Genomic DNA, 23,233 nt, shown 5'->3' with positions numbered 1-23,233 from the left:
TAATTAGTTTTAATAGATTCGTTTCGCGAATTAGCACAGGGATTATGCAATTAGTAGCTCATGTTTAGTTCTCCTAATTAGCATTCAAACATCCAAGGTGACACGGCCAAAGTTTAGCATCTGATATCCAAACACCCCCTTCAACAGGCAAAGCAACAGCAGATGATGACAGCCTGACAGGCGATGTGTCATGGAATTTATACTCATCTGCAGGAACAGGAGGAGATCAGGTGTTTGGATCTTGGAGCTAAAGTTTAGTCTGTGTCATATCGAATATTCGAGGCTAATTAGAAGGACTAAATATGAGTTAATTATGAAACTAATTACACAGATGAAGGTTAAACGGCGAGACGAATCTATTAAACCTAATTAATCCATCATTAGCAAATGGCTACTGTAGCAGCACATCGTCAAATCCTGGACTAATTAGACTTAATAGAGTCTCGCTGTTTAGCCTCCATTTGTGCAATGGGTTTTGTAAATAATCTATGTTTAATATTCCTAATTAGTATCTAAATATTCGATGTGACAAGGACTCAAGTTTAGTTTAGCCTGGGGATCCAAATACCTCGCTTCGCGAATGTTTAGATACTAATTAGAAGTACATATACTAATTATAAAAACAATTGCACAGTTGGAGGCTAATTCGCGAGACGTATCTATTAAGCATAATTAGTTCATGATTTGACAGTAAACATGTGGTAATCATGAATTAATTAGTTTAATAGATTCGTGTCGCGAATTAGCCGCTAATTATAATTATAATTGACGCGCAAGAGCAAGCGGGCCCAACATGAGCTACATTACACGTCGTCGTAGTGGGTTGGGCCGATATGGCTTGTACAGTACATGCCTTCCAAGAATCCAAGGTTACGCTTTTATTTAGATGACCTTTTTGCAACCTGCTGAGAGAGCAGATGAACATGGCGAAGTTGAATTAGAGCAGATGAAACGCCGATTATAGTTTTACAATAAGCCAAGAATTTGCATCTCGCTGGCATGCCAAATGAGGTCGTCAAGATTAGTGCTGTTTTTGACCATCACAATCTCATGTTCCATTTCATTAGCCGCAATGTGCAAATTCCTTTCGTTTTTTTTCCTTCTCCTTTTGGGTTTGGTTTGTTCTAACTCTTTCAATTTCAGAAAGAACAAATTAAAGAATCCACCACAGAGAGCTGCACGCCACATTAATTTCCGTAACATTTCGATTGAGTAACACTAACACCGTTTTATTTCATAACAGAGCCAACAAGTACCATAGTAGCCACCTTACAATCTTATTTGTGCCGGCGACGTGCTTTTACCGCCATGCCTTGGCGAACGAACCAACGACGGAGCACGGCACCGGCCGCACAAGTGAGACCTGACACAACACGAACACGTAGTACAAGTACCTTACCAGGGCTTTCTGAAACTTTCACTGCAGGTACCCCGACACCCATGGCGGGACGACGCACCCTGCAATTTGAATCAGATTTACAAGATGTTATAATAAGAACCCATGCAGATTCAAAAGTTCCACAGGGAGAAGAACAATCTCCAGAATGCGACAGAGGTTCAGAAACAGCTAAGCTAAGCTCACATGGGACCGGGAAGCTGAAGCACAGTGAGGACGACGGTCGCTGCTGCTTGGTGGGCGCCGGCAGCTCCTGCTCGTCGGCGACGAGGATGTAGAAGTGGCCCATCACCCCCGTGCGCCGCCGCTCGCCGGTGTAGTTGGACACCACGGTCAGCGCCTCGCCGTCGCGCACCTTCACGGTGCCCGGCTCCGGGTAGCACGACGACATGCCGACGACGTAGCCCGCCTCGTTCCCGGCCTCCTCACCATCGCCGTAGGTCGGCGTCGACCAGCACAGCAGCCGGCCGTCCTCGCCGTGCAGGGAAGTGCCGACGCCACCTGCGTGCTGGTGCCCGACGGCGTAGACGACGTCGCCTCCACGCGGCAGCACTTCCTTGGTCACCTTCACGTCGACGCAGTCGTTCCTCGCCCGGCTTTCTGGGCTGCATTCCTCGACGGTATACTCCAGCTGCAAAATAGATCAAACAGGCATCAGTATACATATCTTTATCTCTACACAAGCCTCTTTTTTTCGTCCGTCCTGACAAGAGGGTCCCGCTTGTCACAGGGCTCCGTCCCTCTCCCTCCCGTCCGCCGCCTGCGCGCCTCCCTCCCGTCCCTTCTTCGGGAGGAGGAGGAGGGCGCCGAGGGCCGCGTCCTGGAGGCTTGGGAGCGCGCGTACGCGGACGACCGCTCGTGGGAGGCGCGGCAGGAGGACCAGTCGGGCCTCCTCCGCCCCATCGACACCAAGACCGAGAGAGAGAGAGAGAGAGAGAGAGAGAGAGAGAGAGAGAGAGAGGGGTGTGAATGGCGAGGCGAGGCGAAGAAGGACGAGGAGGAGACAGCAAGTGTACCAAAACGAAAATATTCGCAACCAAGCGCTCGAGAAAAATCCATCAATGGCGGCTCTGATCCCGCGCTGCCCGGCCACGCCGCAGACCCCGCCCCCACGGTCCCCAACCCCAACCCACCCGCCGCAGCAGCACCGGCGCCCGCCCAAGGGCGACGCGGCGGAGGGGGGAGAGGGGTGGCCCCGGGGAGGCGTGGATCCGAGGAGGGCCGCCGCTCGGGACCCGGGCCGGCGCCAACCGCGGCGCCCTTCCTCATCGCCGCCGTTTGGTCCCCAAGGGCCGGTGATGTGATCACTAGCCGCTGCGACTGGGGGAGGTGGCAGCAATGGTACTCCCTCCATCCCAAAATTGCAGGTTAGAGCGCTCGCCTCGCACGCGCCGCCGCCCCCCGCCGCACACAGTGACCTCACACTTAAACTAACGAGTGGATCCGGTCGGAGGCGGCGAGGTCGGCGAGGTTTTGTGCGGGGTCGGGAGGAAGCGGCGCTGGAGGAGACAGGCGGCAACAAACCGCGGGGCCACTCTCAGTCTCTCACCGCGTTTCGCTGTGAGCACTCGTGGACCCTTGGACGAGCAGGAGAATTTGGGCGAGTTTGGGAGGGCTCCAGCTCCAGCTCCACAAGTTCGTTCCGGTATGGAGAAGTTGGAGCTTTCGAAACGGTCACGGTGTTGGAGCCGCTTCTGGACATCTATAGGAGGAGTCGGAGCCGGAGCAAAAAAAAGCTTTGCGGCTCCGGCTCCACACGCGGAGCGCTCGGCGAGGAGCCCTCCCAAACTCGTCCTTTTTGGGATTTTATTGTGGAATCTCACCATGGATTTTCATGACATCTTACTTTTATCTTATTAAAAAAGATAATATCTCTACTTAATATTAAAATATTAAGTGCGGTTGTTTCTTCCAACCATCATAGTCGTAGTTGTTTTGTAAAAAAATTTCTCAAATTTTCGTAATCAACCCTCCACCGCCCACTCATCTTGCTCCTGCATGCACACTACTTATTGTTGCCCTCCCCTCCATGTCCATTGCTTCATCCATGGGCCCATGGCGCATTGATCCTCAATGTGGTGCAGCAAGGGAAAACGAGCATAGGAGCAGCTCGCGAGGCTGCAGGTCATGCTTGAGCTCACCCTCAAGGCCCTTGCATGGACATGGTGCACTAGCAACTAACAAGAAGATCTGGAGATGAGTAAATGAGAGAGGGAATGAGAGAGATGCAGGTGGAGCCAATGTTTGGCGTGGGTGCTCTGCAGCTGCTGCTTGCCTATTTGAATGATGAAGGAGCACAGAAAAAAATCAAGAGAAAGGTAGGGATGGTGCTTGGCATGATCGCCTCTTAGATGTGCTTCGTATTTTGACCCAAAACAATTTAAACTGTGAAGTAAATTTGACTATAAAAATTAGATACAAATGAATAAGAAGAGAATTAAATAGAAATAAAACTAATCCAAAAAATAAAAAAAATATTTTGTAGTTCAAGGATCTTTCCATAGAAAAAAATAGGAACTAAAGGATTTTTTAGAGCACTCGAATTTAGTGTGCGAATAATTGAGAATTTGAGCGAGAGCTCTATATTGGATCTTTTTGAAAGTTAGATGCCAAAAGAGATAGTCTATATCCTCCACGGTGAAGCGATGCCACCCTTAATCGAAACACCTACAAAATGCTTCTTGATGCAACTCATGTGGGTGGCTGAGCAAGGCGAAAGCTAAGTGAGCAAAAGTGGTGGCAGGGCCATGACAATCAACGATAGCAGTTGTGGTGGTGACTCCACGCTCAACAAATGACAGCTGAGTATCATCAAAACAAGACAACTTACGAATAGCTACAGTTGGATACTAGACTTTTTTTCCTCCCGTTGCAATGCACGGGCATATTTACTAAAAATAACATGCCCTCAGCGTAAGGTTCATGAATCTTTGGGCCTTAACTATGTTGTTTATGGGCTGAGGGTGCACTACTAAACATTTATAACTTAATAGTAGCCCAGTAACAGGCTCACAATGGCCCAATAAACTATCTCAACATTATTTTACATAAAAAATTGGTGAATGAAAAAAAAATGTTGAGCAAAAAAAATATTGGTGAGTGAAAAAATGTGGGTAAGTGCAAAAAAGTCGGTGCATGTAAAAGATTGTTGAGAAATAATGTTGGTGAATATAAAAAAGTTATAAAAAATATTGGTATATATAAAAAATGTTGGTCAATATCGAGAAATGTTGATAAAAATTAAGTTAGACTTTTTAAAAAAATAATTGATGGATGCCAACAAAGTTGATAGATGTTAAAAAAATGTTGTACATGTGATACATGAGCTTTAAAGATAAGAAGATATATAGAAACCCTCGAAATTTTTTTTGATGAGTTGGTGATTTATTTTTGGTGGCACTTTCCCACATCAAAAATTACAACCTCTACAAGTGGCATATCTCGTCCAGGAGTTCATCCAACAAGCTGAAGCGAATATGCCTTTCTCCGCTCCTGGTGTTGCGGGCATATGGGCCTTGTAGTTGTTTTCTGTTTTGTCAACTTTTGTTTTGTTTGGCCCTGCGGTTTTTTTTCGTCCTTTTCTTTTAGTCTGCGGGGCCATCTGGATAGTTCCCTATGAATATTAGAGTACTTGTTTGGATGACAACAGCTCTTTTCAAAAAAACAAGTATATACAGCCGGCAAAACAGATTCCCTTGAGGATACGGGATTGAAAGGACTACGCTACTGCCAAAAGCGATGGAAATCGACCACATACATAGGGTGCGTTCGAAGCAGGGCGAGCCACGCAAACTCGTTCCGGCGCGCACGGAGCGGAGCTCCATCACCAATCGCGCGCCATGGCTGCCGCTGGTGACGCCGGCCGACGACAAGGGAGGACGACCGCGGCCATCGTGGTGCCAGCGGTGCCGCTGAGTTCCGGCAAGCCGATGCCGCGGGTGGGCTTCGGCACGGCGACGCCAACGTTGTGCCAGACCGAGGGCGACGCCGCCGCCGTGACGGATGCCGTCCTCCGCGCCATCGGCGCCGGGTTCCGCCACTTCGACACCGCCGCGGTGTACAACGCCGAGGCCGCGGTCGGCGACGCGGTGGCCCAGGCCGTGCGCGCGGGCACGATCGCCTCCCGGGACGAGGTCTACGTCACCTCCAAGCTCTGGATCGCCGACGCGCACCCCGGCCGCATCTTGCCGGCGCTCGAGAAGACACTACAGTGAGTAGAGTACAAATCCTGGCCCATTCTCCGAGAAAGCGTCATGGACCATCTTTTTTCTTGTCAGGAATCTGCGGATGGAGTACGTGGACCTGTACCTGGTTCACCACCCGGTGAGCCTCCGGCCGTCGGAGGTTGAAGGAGGCCCGGTGCTGGTGAAGAAGGACCTGGTGGCGATGGACATGAAGGGGGTGTGGGAGGAGATGGAGGAGTGTCACCGGCGAGGGCTGGCCAGGGCCATCGGCGTCAGCAACTTCGCCTGCAAGAAGCTCGAGCACCTGCTCTCCTTCGCGAAGATCCCGCCGGCTGCTAACCAGGTGGAGGTGAACCCGTGTTGCCGGCAGAACAAGCTGAGGGAGTTCTGCAGGGCCAGAGGCATCCAGCTATGCGGCTACGCTGCATTGGGCGCGAACGGCACGCCATGGGCCAACAATTCTGTCATGAAGTCCCCTGTTCTGAAGCAGATCGCCCAGGACAGGGGCAAAACCGTCGCCCAGGTAATTTTGTTCGTTGTAAAGACAGTCTAAATCACACATTGATCGAAAACATCGATTTAATACAAACTTGGTCGGCGAGATGCAGGTGTGCATTAGGTGGGTTTACGAGCAGGGCGACTGCGTGATCACCAAGAGCTTCAAGGAGAGTAGGATGCGAGAGAACCTCGACATCTTCGACTGGGAGCTCACAGAGGACGACCGCCGGAAGATTAGTGAGCTCCCAGAGTCTAGGGGCAACTACAATTTCTTGGTCCATGAATCCGGGCCATTCAAAACAGTGGAGGACTTGTGGGACGGTGAGATCACTGCCGGCCAATGTAACCAAACGGCGCTTGTTTCGTCTGACTGATGAATATGATGTTCTAATGGATTCTGTCCGTACATATATGCAACCAATATATTATATGTTGTTGTAGTGTTTTGTGTGTCTCTCGGTTATGGAGGCACGAAATCTTTTTATATTTTATATTTTGTGTGTCTCTTGGTTACATTCAAAAAAAAAATCTTTTTATATTTTATATTTTTTGCGAGGATACATATATTTTTATATATACAAATATGTACATGTACCTTGCACTCAGGCTCGGATTTCCCCTCGAGCAGCGCCGTGTCAGTGACGTCGAGTATGTAGATCATCACCGGCACAACGGCGGCGTCGCTCCAGTCGAGCCACATCACTGTGTACCGCAGGAACAGCTCCCTGGGCTCGCCGCCGCCGAAGCCTCCCTCCACCGCGCACCGCGTCTGGTCGTAGCAGCAGTGCGTGCCGCCGGCGTACCCCGCGCCGATGCGGCGGCCGTCCTCGTCGACGGTCACGTTGTAGAGGTCGCACCGGCACTCGGTGCACCCGGCCCTGTCGGCGGCGCCGCGCGTGTCGATGGCGTGCACGTTCAGCGACCACCGCTCCTCGTACCCCTCCGGCGGCGCCTCCGGGTTGCCGATCTCGACGCCGTAGGGGTCGGGCACCCACGTCGCCGTGCGCCGGGTCTCGGCGCCGAGCCCAAAGTACTGCCCCAGCAGGCCCCCGCACACGCCGGCGTTGGGCCGCTGGCGGCGTCGCTCTTCCCCGCCGCCGCTAGTCGTCGCGGCGTAGTAGGGCGCCACGAGCCAGTGGTGGAGGTAGGTCTCGTGGAGCGGCACGGGGGCGCCGCGCGCGTCGACGACCTCGCCGTTGAAGCTCTTGAGTGCGAGGTGGCCGCGGGGGAACGCCACGTCCGAGTACCACTTGTTGGAGACGGAGCCGGGGCGCAGGGAGATGGGCGGGGACAGGTACGTCCTGGATTTCAGCAGGCGGCCATGACCTGATCTCGCACCGCCGGCGAGGGCTTGTGTCGTCGCGGACGTGAACGTGATGAGCAGCACGAGGAACAACGGAGACATCTTCACCGCCGACGAGAGGTCGGGACACGGGAGCGGTTGGCGCAGAGAGTGAAGTCCTCGTCGCACCTTATATAGGGCCGCTAGCGCCACGTGGCTGTGCTTACGATAGTGCTTGCGTCGAGACCTAGCTACGTCATCTGCGGTGCCCCAGTCGACGAGCTTCCCCCAGTCGTGCGGTGCCGGCGCCGCCGCGTCGTCTCCCTACATCTGCGGCCGCAATTAATATAAGCTGCTGGACCCCTTGTCAGATTCTGTTTCTCGGATGCATGCTGTTGGGCCTGCCCACCCACCTGCATTACTCCCCAATGCTAAGGACACAAGTGTCAGGGCTGAAAATAAACTCGGCAAAAGTGTTGTATATCCTATCAGATGTGAGCAACTAGACGTCAACTCAATAATGGAAAGGTCCCATGTGAGGTAAAAAGTTTCCATGCAAGTAACTGAGACTGCCAATAAGCCTCAAAAATTTGACTAGAATAGAAGTTCAGCCACTAATTGAATTGATAGAGTAGCAACAAATCTCACGGCATGGAAAAGAAAATTGCTTGACAAAGCTGGAAGACTAACTCTGGTCTGATCAGCAATGACTTCTATGCCAATCTACTTCGTCACAATCTTTAAACTCAAGAAATGAGAAATGAAGAAGATAGACAAAATCAGAAGAAGCTTCCTGTGGAGAGGATTAGAGCAAGAAAATGGAGGGAATTGTCTAGTCAGGTGGCAGAAAACAACCATACCAAAGAACCTTGGAGGCCGGGGATCCTTGAACTTGGAGCATTTAGTATAGCACTTCGGCTACGCTGGTTGTGGAATGAATGGACTGAACCTAACAGGCCTTGGGTTGGATCTAATACTCCATGTGATGAAGTAGATAAACAACTTTTCAGAGCAAGCACGATGGTTACTGTGGGGAATGGGAATAGGACCAAGTTTTGGCAATGTTCTTGGGCTATGTGAGATCTCCTAGAGACGTAGCTCCAAGTCTCTACAAATTGGCATGGAGAAAAAATAAGACTCTAAGAGAGGACATCACTGATCATAATTGGACTAAAGGTTTATGGAGGATGCAAACGATGGAACAAATGGCAGAATTTATACTACTTTAGGATTTGGTTCACGAGGTCCAATTCAATGATGAAGAGGATCAAATCAAATGGAGATGGACTGCCAATGGATCCTACACATCGAAATCTGCTTATGAAGCACAATTTAAAGGAATTTATAGTACTTTTGAAGGCAGCACCATTTGGAAGGCTCACATTGAAGCTAAGCACAAGTTCTTCGCGTGGATGTTAATACAAAGCAAGATCTTGACAGCCGACTAGCTGTTGGCCAGAAATTGGCAATGCCACACTATCTGTCCATTGTGTGATCAAGAATCGAAAACAACAGCTCATCTATGCCTGCAGTGCAATTATTCCAAGGAAATCTGGATGCTAGTAAGCAACTGGGGGTCAACATTCAAACAAATGAAGATGAGGAAGTTGAAACATGGTGGATAAGATTGTTGAAGCCGTTCAACACAAGACAAAGACGATCTACGGTAGCGTTCATGATCCTAACAGCTTAGAACATATGGAACAACGAAACTAACGAGTTTTTCAAGCAAAGACCCTCCGGCCATTACAAGTATTCTACAGAATTCAGGAGGACGTCAGGATGAGACCCTCCGACCATTACAAGTATTCCACGGAATTCAGGAGGACGTCAGGATGAGACAGGGAGCAGACAGAGAGCATGTGGTAACCCAGAACTGGGTAGTGTATCTTAGTTTCTTTAAATGAGTAAGAGTAGAGATCAAATCTTTATCTGTGATATCGAACTTTATGTAACTTTGAACTTCATTCATCTTAAATGAATTAGCAGTGCTCCTGCTTTGTTTAAAAAAAAATTCTTGAGAAGGCAACATGGAAGAATGAATGGCAATGCCGAGGAATTGAAGCGCCTTTCTCGATGGAAGATTAATGGGCTTCAGTTCTGTTGTGTCCATCACCTTCTTTCGGTTTAATTGGCCGCCCTACCTTAATTCGTGCGGTTGGACATCAAGAGGAGCCTCGGCTCGGCATTGAAAGCTGCCACCGGTAGAAAAAATTATTAATTTGGAAGAATATATAGCAACGACGATGCCTTGAAAAATAAGGACGCGGCTAATTTACAACCGCTGTAATATAAGCCCAGCCCTTCGTACAGCCGCCTCTATAAAAGATGTTTGGATCTATGGACTAATTTTTAGTTCAAGTCATATCGAATATTTGGATACCAATTAAAAGGACTAAATGTAAACTAATTATAAAACTAATTGCATAAATGAGGGCTAATTCACGAGATGAATCTATTAAGTCTAATTAATCCATAATTAGCACATGTTTACTGTAGCACCACATGAGCTAATCACGAACTAATTAGGTTTAATAGATTTGTCTCACAAATTAGTCCTCATTTATGCAATTAGTTTTATCATTACACTATATTTAATAAATTAGTGTGCAAATATCCGATATGACCGAAACTAAAATTTAATCCGGGTATCAAACACCTCCTTAGAAAGGAGGCGAAACTTGCACTGCCGGCATTCCTTTTCTAGCATGCCAGCTTGACAGCTTTCTATCCTATCCCAGTGCGCAGTAAAAAGAGTCACGGGCACGCAACGTATCCACACAGAAAAATAGGATGACATGCTTCCTACCGGCTGCATGTATTTACTGCATAATAAATGGTAATCAACATTTCTTTTTACGTGCAGTAATTTTTTTTATGCGGCCAGGTTATGCAATTTGTAGTATTTTATATGCTGCTAATCCAAGTCAACAGATACAATAAGCAACTTTATGAAAACCCATAAACAAAGTTTTAAAAATCATGAGTACATTTGAATACGGAAAAAAAGCATTTACAACCAGGGAACTATCATTAACATGTATACCAAACAAAATCTTCACGCCTGATCCTCTAGCACCATATGCATGGATTGGTTGCACCATTGGCTATTGGCTTTGTGTGATCCCACACTGCTAGCACCAAGAGGCATAACATAAGAAAATGTACGTGAGCTCGAATTGCACAACCTACTAGTATTTTTGCCTAGCAAATAACAACTGAAAAAAGAGCAATAACAGATCAAACCAAAGAGTTTCTAGATATCTAGCTAGTTGTATGTGAGCCCGCACTGTTAAACAGACTAAAATTGATCAAATTAGACATTAATAAATGGGTCCACATACTTCTAATACATTCAGTTTTAAGTTTTAACAAGGGGTAACAATACATGTATAATAAGTTCTAGTTCTATTGCAGAATCCTAATGAGAATAAGTGTCAGCTACAAGTGTCAAACATGCTAATTGATGGTACTCACTCACCATAGTGAATGCTTTTCTGCAGCTTGCTAAGGCTACATGGCTTGACGGATTCAGTGTCACACAGTTCACCATTAACTTGAAAACCAAAAAAATGCTTTCAGCCAGAATCTAAATGTTGTACGCATGATAAAGGTTCAATCTACATGTGGGAAACTTGTGTGGCCGGTCAAACATTTGTTGAACACAACTATATTGCCTAACTAAAATTATTACTTTGCCTAACAAATAATAGTACTTTGCCTAACTAATAATAGTACTTTGCCCAGAGCAACCGTACCCTACAATATACTCACCCTCAACCTCTTCTTAATCAATATAAACCACTCACATCTAACTCACAAAATAGCTACTGCTATAAAAAAACATTCATACTATTGTACTACACTAAACAAGAAGTCATACAAGAGCATGAGTAATTCATCGATTAAAAATATTTAGGAGTTTATGCAAAAACTAACTACCTCTCTAACACAAAAACACATTCAACAGAGTTCACCCACCTTTACCATGTGTGTTCACCCTTGTTCCAACCCATCAAGAACTCTAGTTTCTTCAAGTTAGTGGTATAGTTATTCAACATAGTTCTGCAATCAAAGTTACAATAAGCAACGTTTTGGAATCTCATAAGAAAGTTATGAAAAATTCTAAGCAAATTAGATCATGGACAAAGCATTGTGTGACCATGAAGGATATGTCATCTAACCATATCAAAAACAAGTCCACGCCTCATCTGCTAGCACCTAGCACCACACAAGAATTTGAATCAGTAGAAATAAAAAATGAATATTTGCTTCACAAGCTGATCGATGCTATCCAACTCAATTCTTCTCAGCAAAAGCTATAATATATAAATTTCTCGACACTCATAAGAAAATTTGAAATAAGAAAGAAACAAACACAGAGGTAATTTATACCACTAAGAGACTATCATCTAATATAAATAATAAGTCTTCAGATCCTGTTCTCTATCACCAAGTCATGTTCAAAGAAGGTAGTATACTGTTTTGAACATAGAAACTGAAAAAAGTTAGTTTAGGGCACATAACACATTGGGTTCAGGTGGGGTTTTGTGTGGGTTCAGGTGAGTGTTGAGTTTGGGTTCAGTGCATACTAAATTGAATTAGTTTTACTGGTAGGAAAAACTTCAATTGAAAAAAAAAGGCACCACCTCTGGTATGTATTGTGTCATACAAACCAACCAAATTAGAGAGCACCCGCCTTACTATTTTTAGCAATTATTGACAGTACTTAGGGGTATGAATTGCATCTTGACTAAAAAATTGTTTACATGATGCCCTCTATACCACATGCAGTCAGGTTGTAAGTAGGTGATTAAGCTTTCCAGGTTGAGTAGAACTGGACATCATGTGGCATGCATTATTTGGGATGAAAAACAAAAATCATCCCATGCAATTATATTGACCGTAAAAATCATCCCAAGCTAAAACGCTTAATTTGTGCATTTTAGAGCAAACTCGTATTAAAAAAGAAGAACATGATGTTCTGATATAAAATCTACATAGGCTTTTCATGGTAAACCAAGCCTTCCATGCTGTCTAGAACCAAAACTCTGTGCATGAAAAATTCACTCTGAAAAAAACTCAAAACAAAAGAGAAAGAGGCAAACATGCAAAATCAAAGGGGAAAGAAAAGCAAAGAGATGACTTGTGCCACCGTGCGCTACCTCCATAGAGCTCTCTGATCTTCACTCCCTACTGCATCACATCAAAAATATCAGAAAACTAATCAAGCCCACAGACTGGTTGTCAATTTAAGCAGGGGGCGGAGCCAAAATCACCACATGAAGCAAATATCGATGAAAAAGGGAAGACAACCTCACCTCTATCTTCTCCCGGTCTGAACCTCCCCTAGATCAAACACATAGAAATCAAAGCAAATCAATTGATTTATGCAGAACATGGGTGCAATTCGCTAGAGAGAGGGGGGGGGCAACGGGGAAAGAGATTAAGATGTCGACGAGGCGCTGGAGCTGGAGCTGGTCCACCTACCCATGAAGCATCTGTTGCTGTACTCGCGACCATCATGGGGATCGAGCTCGCCCGGCAATGAAACCACTGGTGCCTGCTGTCGACAAGCACGTCACCTACCACTGAAAGAATAGCGCCGATTAAATCTTAAAATAAATCCAAAAAAATACGAGCAACAGTGTTTCAGTATTTTTTGAGGGGTTTCGGTTTAAAAGTGCCCACTCCTACTGCCACCTACAGAGATGAGGTGCCACGGTTATTAATTGTGCCTTCTGCAGCGAGATAGTTAAAGAAGGTCAAATAAGTCTTCCATTAATCTCTTTCAGCCTCTCTCAACATGTATGGAAAAAAATTACAAAACCTCCATCTCATATGATATAGCTAGTCTTAGAGCATCTTCAGCAGTCTTCCAATAAATGTTTGCCAATAACTAATTTATGGGGATATCCCAGTATCCATTTTATTGTTACTGGGAGAGTGTTGGATTGGGACATATGAGTAAGTCTTAGTTAATGTGTAGATTGCAGAACTTGGCAGGTAACTATTAATCTTATGCATGAAGCAAAAATGTATATATGCATTTACAAAACCAATCTCTAGGAAATTCACATTTGGTAATAGTTCTTTTTTTCATTTCTAAAAAGTTTAACAACTTTCACATCCAGGGAGTGGATTAAGCATCTTTTGATTCCCTTATGCTAAGGAATGTGACGATGCATCTTCTTTTTAATATAATCGGCAACTCTCCAGGTACGTTCTCCAGGTACATAGTTATTGCTACCTACCCGGGGTAGCTGAATGTGATGCTATTGCTACCTACCCGGGGTAGCTGAATCCCCTTTTCTTCCTCCTTGAAAGAGAGTGACGGAACGTAGCATGAATAGTTTTTTTTCCAACAAGCTTTTGTAGTTTTTTTCAGCTTGAAAAACAATAATACTCTGGATCTCACTTGTGCAAATATGTATTGAAATCTCAGTACATGCATGAGCTCCAACTTTGATCTAGCTCATGCATGGTTGATTTCCTTATATAATAAGTTGTGTATAAATACTAATATCAATTTTGAAATCTCAGTAAAGTGTAGTACACGTGCGATCAACTTTGCTTTTGGACTTTGGCTGCTACCTCCTTGTCTTTGTAGTCCTTTTTTTTCGTGAATACGCGTATCTTTGTATTAAGAAGAAAAAGTTTTGTACATCGCGGGTCTATCCGGGCGCACGCACACGGGTTTAAGCATGTTTTAGCTTACATTACACTACCGCAACGACAACACAAATACCACGGTCGACGAATACCATACGCTAATCGCTCCCCAAAAACATTGCAGAACGTAGATGATGGCGGAAAACTACAAATGACGACGTGCAAAAACCAAAATCTAACACAGCGTCACAGCCCATGCAGATGCTTCACACACACGTGCACCCATCATGTCCATGTAGCAAGCATTCATAGCGAGCTTGCCGAGATGCCGCTTTCATGGATCCCGGCCACGATGAGGTGATGGCGTCATCGATGCCCTAGCCCTTGGCCACTTGTAAGCGCAGCGACGTGGCCCTTGCGGCCCTATATAAGGTGCGGCGGGGACTTCACACTCTGCGCCTCAGCTTACGGTTCTCCTCCTCCTCGGCTCCTCGCTTCGCTTCAGCTGCGGCGGTAGCTTGGTATGCTTCGTCTTCCTCCTCTCTGCTTCCTTGTGTCGCATCCCCCAATGGCCAGCTCTTTTTTTGGCAGGCGAAGAGATGAAGATGTCTCCGTTGTTCCTTGTGCTGCTCATCATCGCGTTCACGGCCGCGACGACGTCGACCGCGCCCCTTCCGACGACGCAAACCCTCGACCTCGACGACGCGAGAGGCCATGGCCACGGCTACCACCAGCAGCTGAAATCCAGGACGTTCCTGTCTCCGGCCTTCACCCTGCGCCCCGGCTCCGTCTCCAACAAGTGGTACACGGACATCGCCTTCCCCCGGGGCCACGTCGCGCTCAAGAGCTTCAACGGCGAGGTCGTCGACGTGCGCGGCGCCCCCGTGCCGCTCCACGAGACGTACCTCCACCACTGGCTCGTGGAGCCCTACTACGCCGCGTCCGGCGGCGGCGGCGGGCAGGAGAATATCATCCCGCGGGCCAACTCCGGCGTGTGCAAGGGCGGCGCGCTGGGGCAGTACTTCGGGCTGGGCTCCGAGACCCGGCGCACGGCGACGTGGGTGCCCGACCCCTACGGCATCGAGATCGGCGACCCGGCGGCGCCGCCCGAGGGGTACGAGGAGCGGTGGTCGCTGACCGTGCACGCCATCGACACGCGCGGCGCCGTCGACAGGCTCGGGTGCACCGAGTGCCGGTGCGTCCTCTACAACGTGACGGTCGACGAGGACGACGACGACGACGGCTACGCCGGCGGCCTGCGCTGCTGCCACGACCAGGCGCGGTGTGCGGTGGAGGAAGGCTTCGCCGACGGCGAGACCCGGGAGCTGTTCCTGCGGTACACCGTGATGTGGCTCGACTGGAGCGACGCCGCCGTCGTGCCGGTGAGGATCTACATACTCGACGTCACCGATCGAGCGATGCTCGAGGGGAAATCTGAGCCTGAGTGCAAGGTACATATATATATTTATCTATATACGTATGTAAATAAATCCTGCAAAAGGTTTTAGCAGGTGGAGCTGCTAAGCCTGCTTGATTTCGCAGGTGGAGTATACGGTGGAGGCATGCAGCTCAGAAAACCGAGCGAGAAACGAGTGCGTCGACGTGAAGGTGACCCAAGAAGTGCTGCCGCGTGGCGGCGACGTCGTCTACGCCGTCGGGCACCAGCACACCGGTGGCCTGGGCACTTCCCTGCACGGCGAGGACGGCCGGCTGCTGTGCCGGTCGACCCCGGCCTACGGTGACGGGGAGGAGGCCGGGAACGAGGCGGGCTACGTCGTCGGCATGTCGGCGTGCTACCCGGAGCCAGGGGGCGCCGCCAGGGTGCGCGGCGGCGAGGCGCTGACCGTGGTGTCCAACTACAGCAGCGAGCGGCAGCACACGGGGGTGATGGGCCACTTCTACATCCTCGTCGCCGACGAGCAGGAGCAGCTGCCGGCTCCCGAGAAGCAGCAGCTGCCGTCGCTGTGCTTCAGCTTCCCGGTCTCATGTGAGTCAGGAAGCTACCTGTTTCTGAATCTCGTACGTTCTGGAAAAACAAAAATTGCTGCTTTCCTCTCTGAACCTTGCGAGTGGTTTGTTTGCATGGGTTCTGATAACATCTTTTTCATTGTGTTCAAACTTCGCAGGGTGCGTTCCGGCATGGCTGTCGCTCTACCAGCAGTGAAAGATTCAGAAAGCCCCCCTGATACTGCTAGTACTACGTGTGGTGTGTTTGTGTATGGACTAGGGAGTGGACAGGGCCGTCGCTCTTTGTGTGTCAGCCTCACTCGTGCGGTATTGGCATCTCGCAGCTAGCATGAGTGCAGCGCATAAATAAGATTTGTATGGGCCTTTGAGCAAGCAAGCCAGGTGGATACAATGGTACAGAGTTTGCTGGTTCGGCTTCGTCCTTTGATCGGCTCTTGTTGCATTCCACTCCTTTTCTATTTTTTTTTCCTGCTCCATTGCTCTGTTGTGAAAATTGAAAGGCGTGGTGTTACTGAACCCTGAATGTTAGGGAATGCGTAGGAGCAGCACGCCTTGCGTACAAAAAACCACCACCTTTTGTTCTTTCTTCTGAAATCTAAAGGGCAGAACGAACTAAAAACCAAAAGGAAAGGAAAAATAAGAATTTGCAAAATTGAAGGTATATATCACTGAAGAAATAAAGAGGAAGGACTGGACAAAAATAATGAGAATAAACAAAATAGGAGACAAGCTAATTTGAAACGTGTAAGCCAATTAATTACATAAGCTTAATTTGAAAGGCAATTAATTATGTTCCACAGTCCACACAAACCATCTCAGTGTAATCCCAATCAAATGTAGCGTGTCCCTTTCTGTGAAGTCGCCATCACACACGAACTGAGCGTAGATGTGTGGTACCTGCTGCTGAAATCCATGCTCTGCCACAAGACACAGGACATACCATGGCACATGACAATAATACAACAGACAACACCATAAGATGGGTTGGTACACAACAACAGGGATTATCTATCTACAGAGGATCATTTATTTGCATTCCCGTGTAAAATCAGAAATCTTACAGGTAACTCATGTGCTCTGGACTCAACTCACCCGGCTCTCCAAGAGCAAAAACGAAGAAACCAACACGAGACATAAACATTCTAGACCGACAGAAGAAATCAAATGTGAATACCTACAGTGGCGCTGGACATGGTGTCCTCCTCTCTGGCGGCACAAATCAGCCCTAAATGTACAATTACAAGGGGCAGGCAGGCAACCTACAATTACAAAAGGGGCAGTCATCTCCCGGACATGAGGTTCACGAGACCTTGGTTATCCTGGAGGGCGTTCATGTCCCAGAACTCGCTCGTAGATGACAATGTCATCAGCGCCACCACCACGGATCTCATAGTGGGCCTCGACTTGGGGTCCTCCTGCGTGCACGCCCTGGCAAGGCTGGTCATCTGCGCAAGGGGAACCATGTGTTAGGCAGCTGTATTTTGCGAAACATAGCAAAGAAGGTAAAGGTAATTCTGCAGCAGCATTGCGCAGTCTGTGAGTGATTCTTGCCTTGAGGATGGAGTCGATGGGGTAATCCTCTCCTAGGGCTGGATCAATCATCCTCTGAAGGCCCTCCTTTGGATCCGGTTCGTTGAGAGCCTCCTCAAACTGTAGTTTTCAGAAAGGTGATCAGTGAGTCAGCCAAAACCTATGTTATTGCTTCAAGCAGGAAACGCTTGTACTACTCCAATCCAAGTATCCAATGTTTGTACTATAGCTTTGAAAGCGCAAGTGTTACACATATGATTGCTACAACAAAATCCAGCATCTGCTCTGCTGTATATTGCCGAAACATCCATGAGCGCATGACCACAATGAGAAATGGAAGATCAAATAAAGCCTCATTATAAGAATGAGACGATGGAATCAAAATTATTCAAGAATGGATTTACTAAGAGCTAATGCAAGCCAATTAACAACTACCCTCATGGTAGTGAAGCAAAAGTGCAGAAAGTTTTTCTTTCCTTGAGAAATTGGCAAGGACCTCTGGCATTTCACTAAACGAGAATGGGAGGCGGACCACTACAAACTAGAATCCTAGATGCAGAACATAAACAAGTTGATTTAGCAGAACAGTTACCAGATAAACCAATCCCTTCGAATCACTAGAAGACTCAGTTGATCTCACAATAGCTTCTTTGGCTGAAATAAGTTCATAAAGAACAACACCAAAAGCATAGACATCAACCTTTGGAGAAACATCGCCGTATCGAGCATATCTGCAAATGTCATGTCCCATAGATGTCAACATTCATCACAGAGATAGTGTTACTCTGCAATTTGCACAAATACAGGATGGCATATGAAACATCGAAGGAACGCACTCTGGAGGCATGTAACCAAATGTACCAACAATTCCACGTGTGGGCAGTGATGTATTGCCAACTTCTGTAAGTTTTGTCAGACCAAAATCTGCAACCTGGATTATAGGCAGTTATTACACAAAGGGTAGGGGAAACATTTATAAATAAAAAAATCCATGAACTATTCAAAACCTTTGCCCGGTAGTTCTTATCTATCAGGATGTTTGCTGATTTGATATCCCGATGTATGTACACTGGAACAGTATGTTCGTGAATGTACTCAAGACCTCTGGCTGAATCTAGTGCAATTTGAACCCTGGCAGCCCAAGACAGAGGCTGGTAACCTATATGAATGTGTATGGAGATTAATTTGCAGGAAGCATCAGAACAGGCAGAGACAACCATAAGAGGCAACACAGTACCCACCAGTTCCACGCAAATGCTGACTTAAGTTCCCATTCTCAATAAACTCGTAAACAAGGAACAAAGAGCTCTCAATGCAATAACCAATCAAGCGCACCTGTGTGAGATAAACATTGACAACGGCAGCAAAATGAAAAATATAAGGATTAATCTGAATGAAGATAACAAGGAAATCATATGACTGTTCGTAAGACTGGACTACAGGGATAACAAGAAAAACGCCAGACTCATGTACAATGATGTGAAAGACACTGATGTTCACAATCATCATGACAATGGTGATGACATCCATCATAAATGGGTAATATAACACATAATCTCATCCAGAACAGATATTGAAACTCATTGCACTCTTTCCCAGTGAAATTTAGAATTGTAAAAGTTAGCAATACAGCAAAGCACTTTATCTAGGCATATAACCCTCACCACTGTGCTCCTCAGAGTTCCTACTTCCTAAAGTAAGGGACACCTGCCATTCAGCTAAAAGTTGATTTATTTGACTACCTGACATTCAGCTAGAAGTTAATAATTTATCCTAGGATATTAATTTTTTTTCTAGTAACCTCACCTACAATGTACATGAATTTTTTTATTCTGTCTGAACCTTTTCTATTTGAGAGCAATTAGAATTAAAAGGAGAGCACTGCAATCTAGAAAAAATAACAAATGCAAGTACAAACAATTATGCACAAGTTAAAATATAAAATTAGAAATTTAGGATTGCTTTGCAGTACTTCAGAATAACGTGTATTTGAAGTTAAAATTTGAAACTTAGATTAAAAAGTTTCATCAGACAGCAACTTCTACAAACATAAGTGTATTCTGATTAACTATTTTATTGTGAGAAAGTAAAGGAAAACAAAAGGGAAACCTAAGAGGAAAATCTAATATCAAATATGCCATTTTAGCAACAAAAAAAAACAAAGGAATCACTAACCAGATTTAGATGATGGACATGTGTCAAAACCTTTAACTCAGCAAGGAATTCATTTGTAGCTTGCATATCCATTTTCTTTATGGCAGCTTTCTGGAGATACCCAAAGCAAAACATGTCAAATGAGGAACAGTTTGTAATGTTTGAATGATTAAGAATGTATATTATTTTGCTATTATGCACAGACCCCTGCAGGAAGGCAGTAACATGTTTATGTGTTTGTAAAATGCACTCCAACTTTCATACGTTTACTATCCATGCAACTGCGAACAATTTGGACTAACCTCGCCTCTGAGCTCAGCATAATAGACAGCACCAAAACCACCTTGCCCGATTTTATTACTCATGCTAAATCCCTCTGTTGCATTAAAAAGTTCCTGATACGAGAACTCTACTGATTTGTCAACAGTAATTCCTGGAACTGCTGAAGCGCTATCAGCTTGACTGCTTGACAGTGCAGTTTTATCCATGGATGATGTAGCAGCTGTAGAAAAACAAATAGTAGTTCAGAAGATTCTAAAAACTCCACTCCATTGTAATTGTCAATAAGAAAGACTGTCAAATAGAAAGGATAATAAGGGGAAAGAGGACACAATGTTCAAGGGTGAATAACTCTCTGTGCTAAAAGATACATTTATGGGTGCTTCAGAGTTCAGACATACAGGAGACCTTTTAGCACATCAAAAATACAGTCACAAACTCTATTTACCAAACAGGATTTTCAAATTTCTGGACAGGCAAAATAATTGCTGCAAAGGTCAACTGTCTGAGAACCTAGTAGCATCAGAACCTCAAACGACCAAAACTACTCCCTTTGTCTCAGAAGACAAGCATTTGACCGTTCAAAATTTGTCCTAGAATAATAGGATTTGTGGTAATTCAACAGCACCAACACCACTTCTAATTAATTGATCACAGGGTCCACTCTTTATCGTTCTGATTGGCACATGAATCAATCTGCATGCTTGCATTCTGATTGGCAGGAGCGATTTATGGTGCAAAAAAAAAGATGCTTGTAATCTGTGAAATCAAATTTAAACCTGCCATTTATGCTTTGTAGTAATATTTACGCTTGTAGTTGCTGATGTGAACAAAGGATAAAAAAATAACTTACAAGAGTGGAATCAGGCTTATAAATGCTTTTCTACGGAAGATGTTAAAAGAATAACTGTCTGTTGCAGGGTAATATACATAGAAAGAGAAGCCCAAAATATCATTACCAAGTTGGGTAGATTCTTCAGAAGATGGAAGCAGGGCAGCCTTTTTCGCCTTTCTTCGTCTATAAAACATGATATATAAAACGACACCCAGGAGCAGTGCAGCAACACCACCGACAACTCCTCCTGCTATAGCTCCCACAGAACCTCCCTTTTCTGGTCCGAGCGGATGAGATTGACAAATGTGTAAAAAAAAGTGAAATCACACTTTTTTTTTCTCACAAGAATAACTTACATGCAGTTTTTCTTAGAAAAAAAACTTAATAGGGAAGCATAATTAGCTTGCAAAGGGAACGAGGCTGCCTGTACTGCACAAGATGAGGACACTTATCAGCATGAGTGCACAAGGATTAATAACATTCAAGTGAATATTATACAGGACAATGTGGCAGGCAGCACCACTTACCCTGGTGATGTTAAAGGATGGTAACTTCCATTGGCATCTGGAGAACAAAGAGACAAGATTAAACCATTTTTGCAAGACAAGATCAATCCAACAAAGTTCGCAGAGATGCTAACAGCATTTTCAGGAAGGAAAAAAAAAAGAAGATGCAACAAAATAGCTGCAGTTAATTGAATGAAGTTAGCAAAATGTTATTGCTGCAACTGCACACTATCAGACATGAGCAGATGCAATGAGTATTTCAAAGGAATTTGTCTATCGAATTGCACAAAGCTAATTTGAATGCAGAAATGGACCAGGAAATTTTTACTAATTAAGTAACTGTGCATGCATTGAAGCCATGAACCGACACATAGAATCAGTAACATGCATCAAACTCAACCAATTTAGAAATGTCACCACAGTGTCATAACGAATTCAGCCAGTTCTTCGTCTAATTGCAAACACAATCAAGCAACTATTACTAGGAATATTGGCTAATTCAAGTGGCCCTTCCTTCAGAAGCAAACCCAAATCAATTCCATGAACCTTATGAAGCACCAGACAACATACTATGCAGAGGACACAAAGTCCTCCATTTCAGGCAAATCCAAGCTAAAATTGAACTGAATTGTCCAACAGCAGCAGCTACAAATGCTCACCTCTGACGGGGATGAAAACGAGCCCGCTTGTATTGGTGTCCATCCCGGGGTTATACTTCTTAAGCAGGTCCAATTGCTCCCGCGAGTTGAAGCTGTAGTTCGCGGCGACGGAGGCGAGCGTCTGGCCATTGAGCGGGTAGGTGAGGAATAGCCCGTACTCCTTGGAAATCCCCGGGTTCCCGCAGGAGCAGTTGACGGTGACGTTCACCGTGCCGGTGTCGGGAATATTGTTCGTGGGGTAACTGTTGGCCTTGTCGAGCCAGTCGGTGGTGGTGAGGCCGTTGAAGTGGCCGGCGATGCTGCTGTAGATCTCGCCGGAGGCGACCTTGTAGGGGAAGGAGCCGGCGAGGTAGGAGGAGAAGGGCGATTTGGCGAGCGTCTGGCAGCCGCAGCGGAAGGAGATGTTGACGCTCTGGCCGGCTTGGATGTAGTCCATGTTGGAGACGCCCGGGTTGTAGGTCTTGAGCGCGCGGTAGTCGCTGAAGCCGAAGAGGCTGGCGATGTAGGTGAGGTTCTGGTCCCGGGCGATGAGGTAGGATGCGAGCGCGTCGCAGCCGGAGAGGCGGCAGTTGTCGTCCCCCGCCGCCGCCGCGGCCGACGCCGCCGCGGAGAGGAGGAGGAGCCGCGTGAGGAGAGCGTGGAGCGCCATGGGGACGGCGAAGAGGAGACCCTAGCAGCGGAAGCTGGGAGCCATCAGAGGAGGAGGCGGGGGAGGTGGGCGTGGCGGGGAGGTGGGTTTGGGGGGGAGCAGGAGCAAGCAGCAGAGCAGGCGGCGACGACGAGCGCGACAACGCGGCGGGAGTTTGACCCGCGCGTGGGCAGGCAGGCGTGGCGTTGGGGTGCTTCCTGGTGGGTCCCTGGCGGTTTGCCGCACACGTGGCGGAGGACGGGCGGGGCCCACCACGTTGGGCGAAGGCGTCGGTCGTCGGAGACGCGGCCAGCAACGGCGGCGGCCGCCGCGGTCAAAGGGAGCCGTGCCGCTGCTGCCCTGCGGAGTTGGGCAGCGAGCGCTTCTTCCAGCCAGGTCGGCCACGGCCCACCCACGGGGCGGCGTCTCCATTCGGGGGAATGTTTTGGGGGCGGATTACCGAGTGATTTGGACGCTAATCCCTTTTCAACCGTTTGCGATTAGGAAGGTTTTTAAATCCGGATCAGGGGATCAGCTCTGCGTGAGTGTGCGGGGGTTGTGGAAGAAGCGACGCTTGTTTACTCAAGGGACTGCGGCTTCTGTCGCCATGCTCTGTCAGCATCCTCCGCGGTGGTTCGTTAGAGGTTAGGACAAATAATGATGCTCAGTGAAGCATCTGACATTGGTTGCTCAGTCCTCGTC

The 23,233-nt window shown here is 46.9% G+C and overlaps 4 protein-coding genes across 5 annotated transcripts; 2 read left to right on the top strand and 2 right to left on the bottom strand.

Annotated features, from left to right (window-relative positions):
* Nucleotides 1-1,208: 1,208 nt before the first annotated feature.
* LOC117860088 (uncharacterized) lies at nucleotides 1,209-7,780 on the bottom strand. Its single transcript, XM_034743311.2, has 3 exons — nucleotides 6,674-7,780; nucleotides 1,583-2,027; nucleotides 1,209-1,458 (listed from the first exon to the last, which is right to left on the bottom strand). Exons 1-3 carry the CDS (start codon nucleotides 7,481-7,483, stop codon nucleotides 1,418-1,420), a joined length of 1,296 nt encoding a protein of 431 aa, XP_034599202.1. The 5' UTR covers nucleotides 7,484-7,780; the 3' UTR covers nucleotides 1,209-1,417.
* LOC117860089 (deoxymugineic acid synthase 1-B) lies at nucleotides 5,173-6,569 on the top strand. Its single transcript, XM_034743312.2, has 3 exons — nucleotides 5,173-5,606; nucleotides 5,674-6,103; nucleotides 6,189-6,569. The coding sequence occupies exons 1-3, from the start codon at nucleotides 5,236-5,238 to the stop codon at nucleotides 6,450-6,452; spliced, it is 1,065 nt and encodes a 354-aa protein (XP_034599203.1). The 5' UTR covers nucleotides 5,173-5,235; the 3' UTR covers nucleotides 6,453-6,569.
* A 6,397-nt stretch (nucleotides 7,781-14,177) lies between the features above and the next one.
* Nucleotides 14,178-16,357, top strand: LOC117860084 (uncharacterized). 2 transcript variants are annotated; one of them, XM_034743302.2, is made up of 4 exons: nucleotides 14,178-14,493; nucleotides 14,564-15,423; nucleotides 15,515-15,959; nucleotides 16,099-16,357. In XM_034743302.2, the coding sequence occupies exons 2-4, from the start codon at nucleotides 14,572-14,574 to the stop codon at nucleotides 16,134-16,136; spliced, it is 1,335 nt and encodes a 444-aa protein (XP_034599193.1). In that variant the 5' UTR covers nucleotides 14,178-14,493; nucleotides 14,564-14,571; the 3' UTR covers nucleotides 16,137-16,357. The 2 variants fall into 2 exon arrangements, with proteins under 2 accessions (XP_034599193.1, XP_072150448.1); XM_072294347.1 differs by having other exon boundaries at nucleotides 15,515-16,357.
* Nucleotides 16,358-16,944: 587 nt separating this feature from the next.
* On the bottom strand, nucleotides 16,945-23,140 carry LOC117860082 (chitin elicitor receptor kinase 1). Its single transcript, XM_072294786.1, is given in 12 exon segments — nucleotides 16,945-17,385; nucleotides 17,492-17,590; nucleotides 18,063-18,201; nucleotides 18,307-18,401; nucleotides 18,478-18,629; nucleotides 18,712-18,805; nucleotides 19,646-19,735; nucleotides 19,927-20,126; nucleotides 20,863-21,010; nucleotides 21,262-21,302; nucleotides 21,904-22,573; nucleotides 23,123-23,140. Coding segments are annotated over 12 exon segments (1,911 nt in total). The 3' UTR covers nucleotides 16,945-17,220.
* Between the last annotated feature and the right edge of the window lie 93 nt (nucleotides 23,141-23,233).

The sequence above is a fragment of the Setaria viridis genome, chromosome 6, assembly GCF_005286985.2.
Source record: "Setaria viridis chromosome 6, Setaria_viridis_v4.0, whole genome shotgun sequence".
NCBI lineage: Eukaryota > Viridiplantae > Streptophyta > Magnoliopsida > Poales > Poaceae > Setaria > Setaria viridis.
This window is presented reverse-complemented; position numbering and strand designations above follow the sequence as displayed.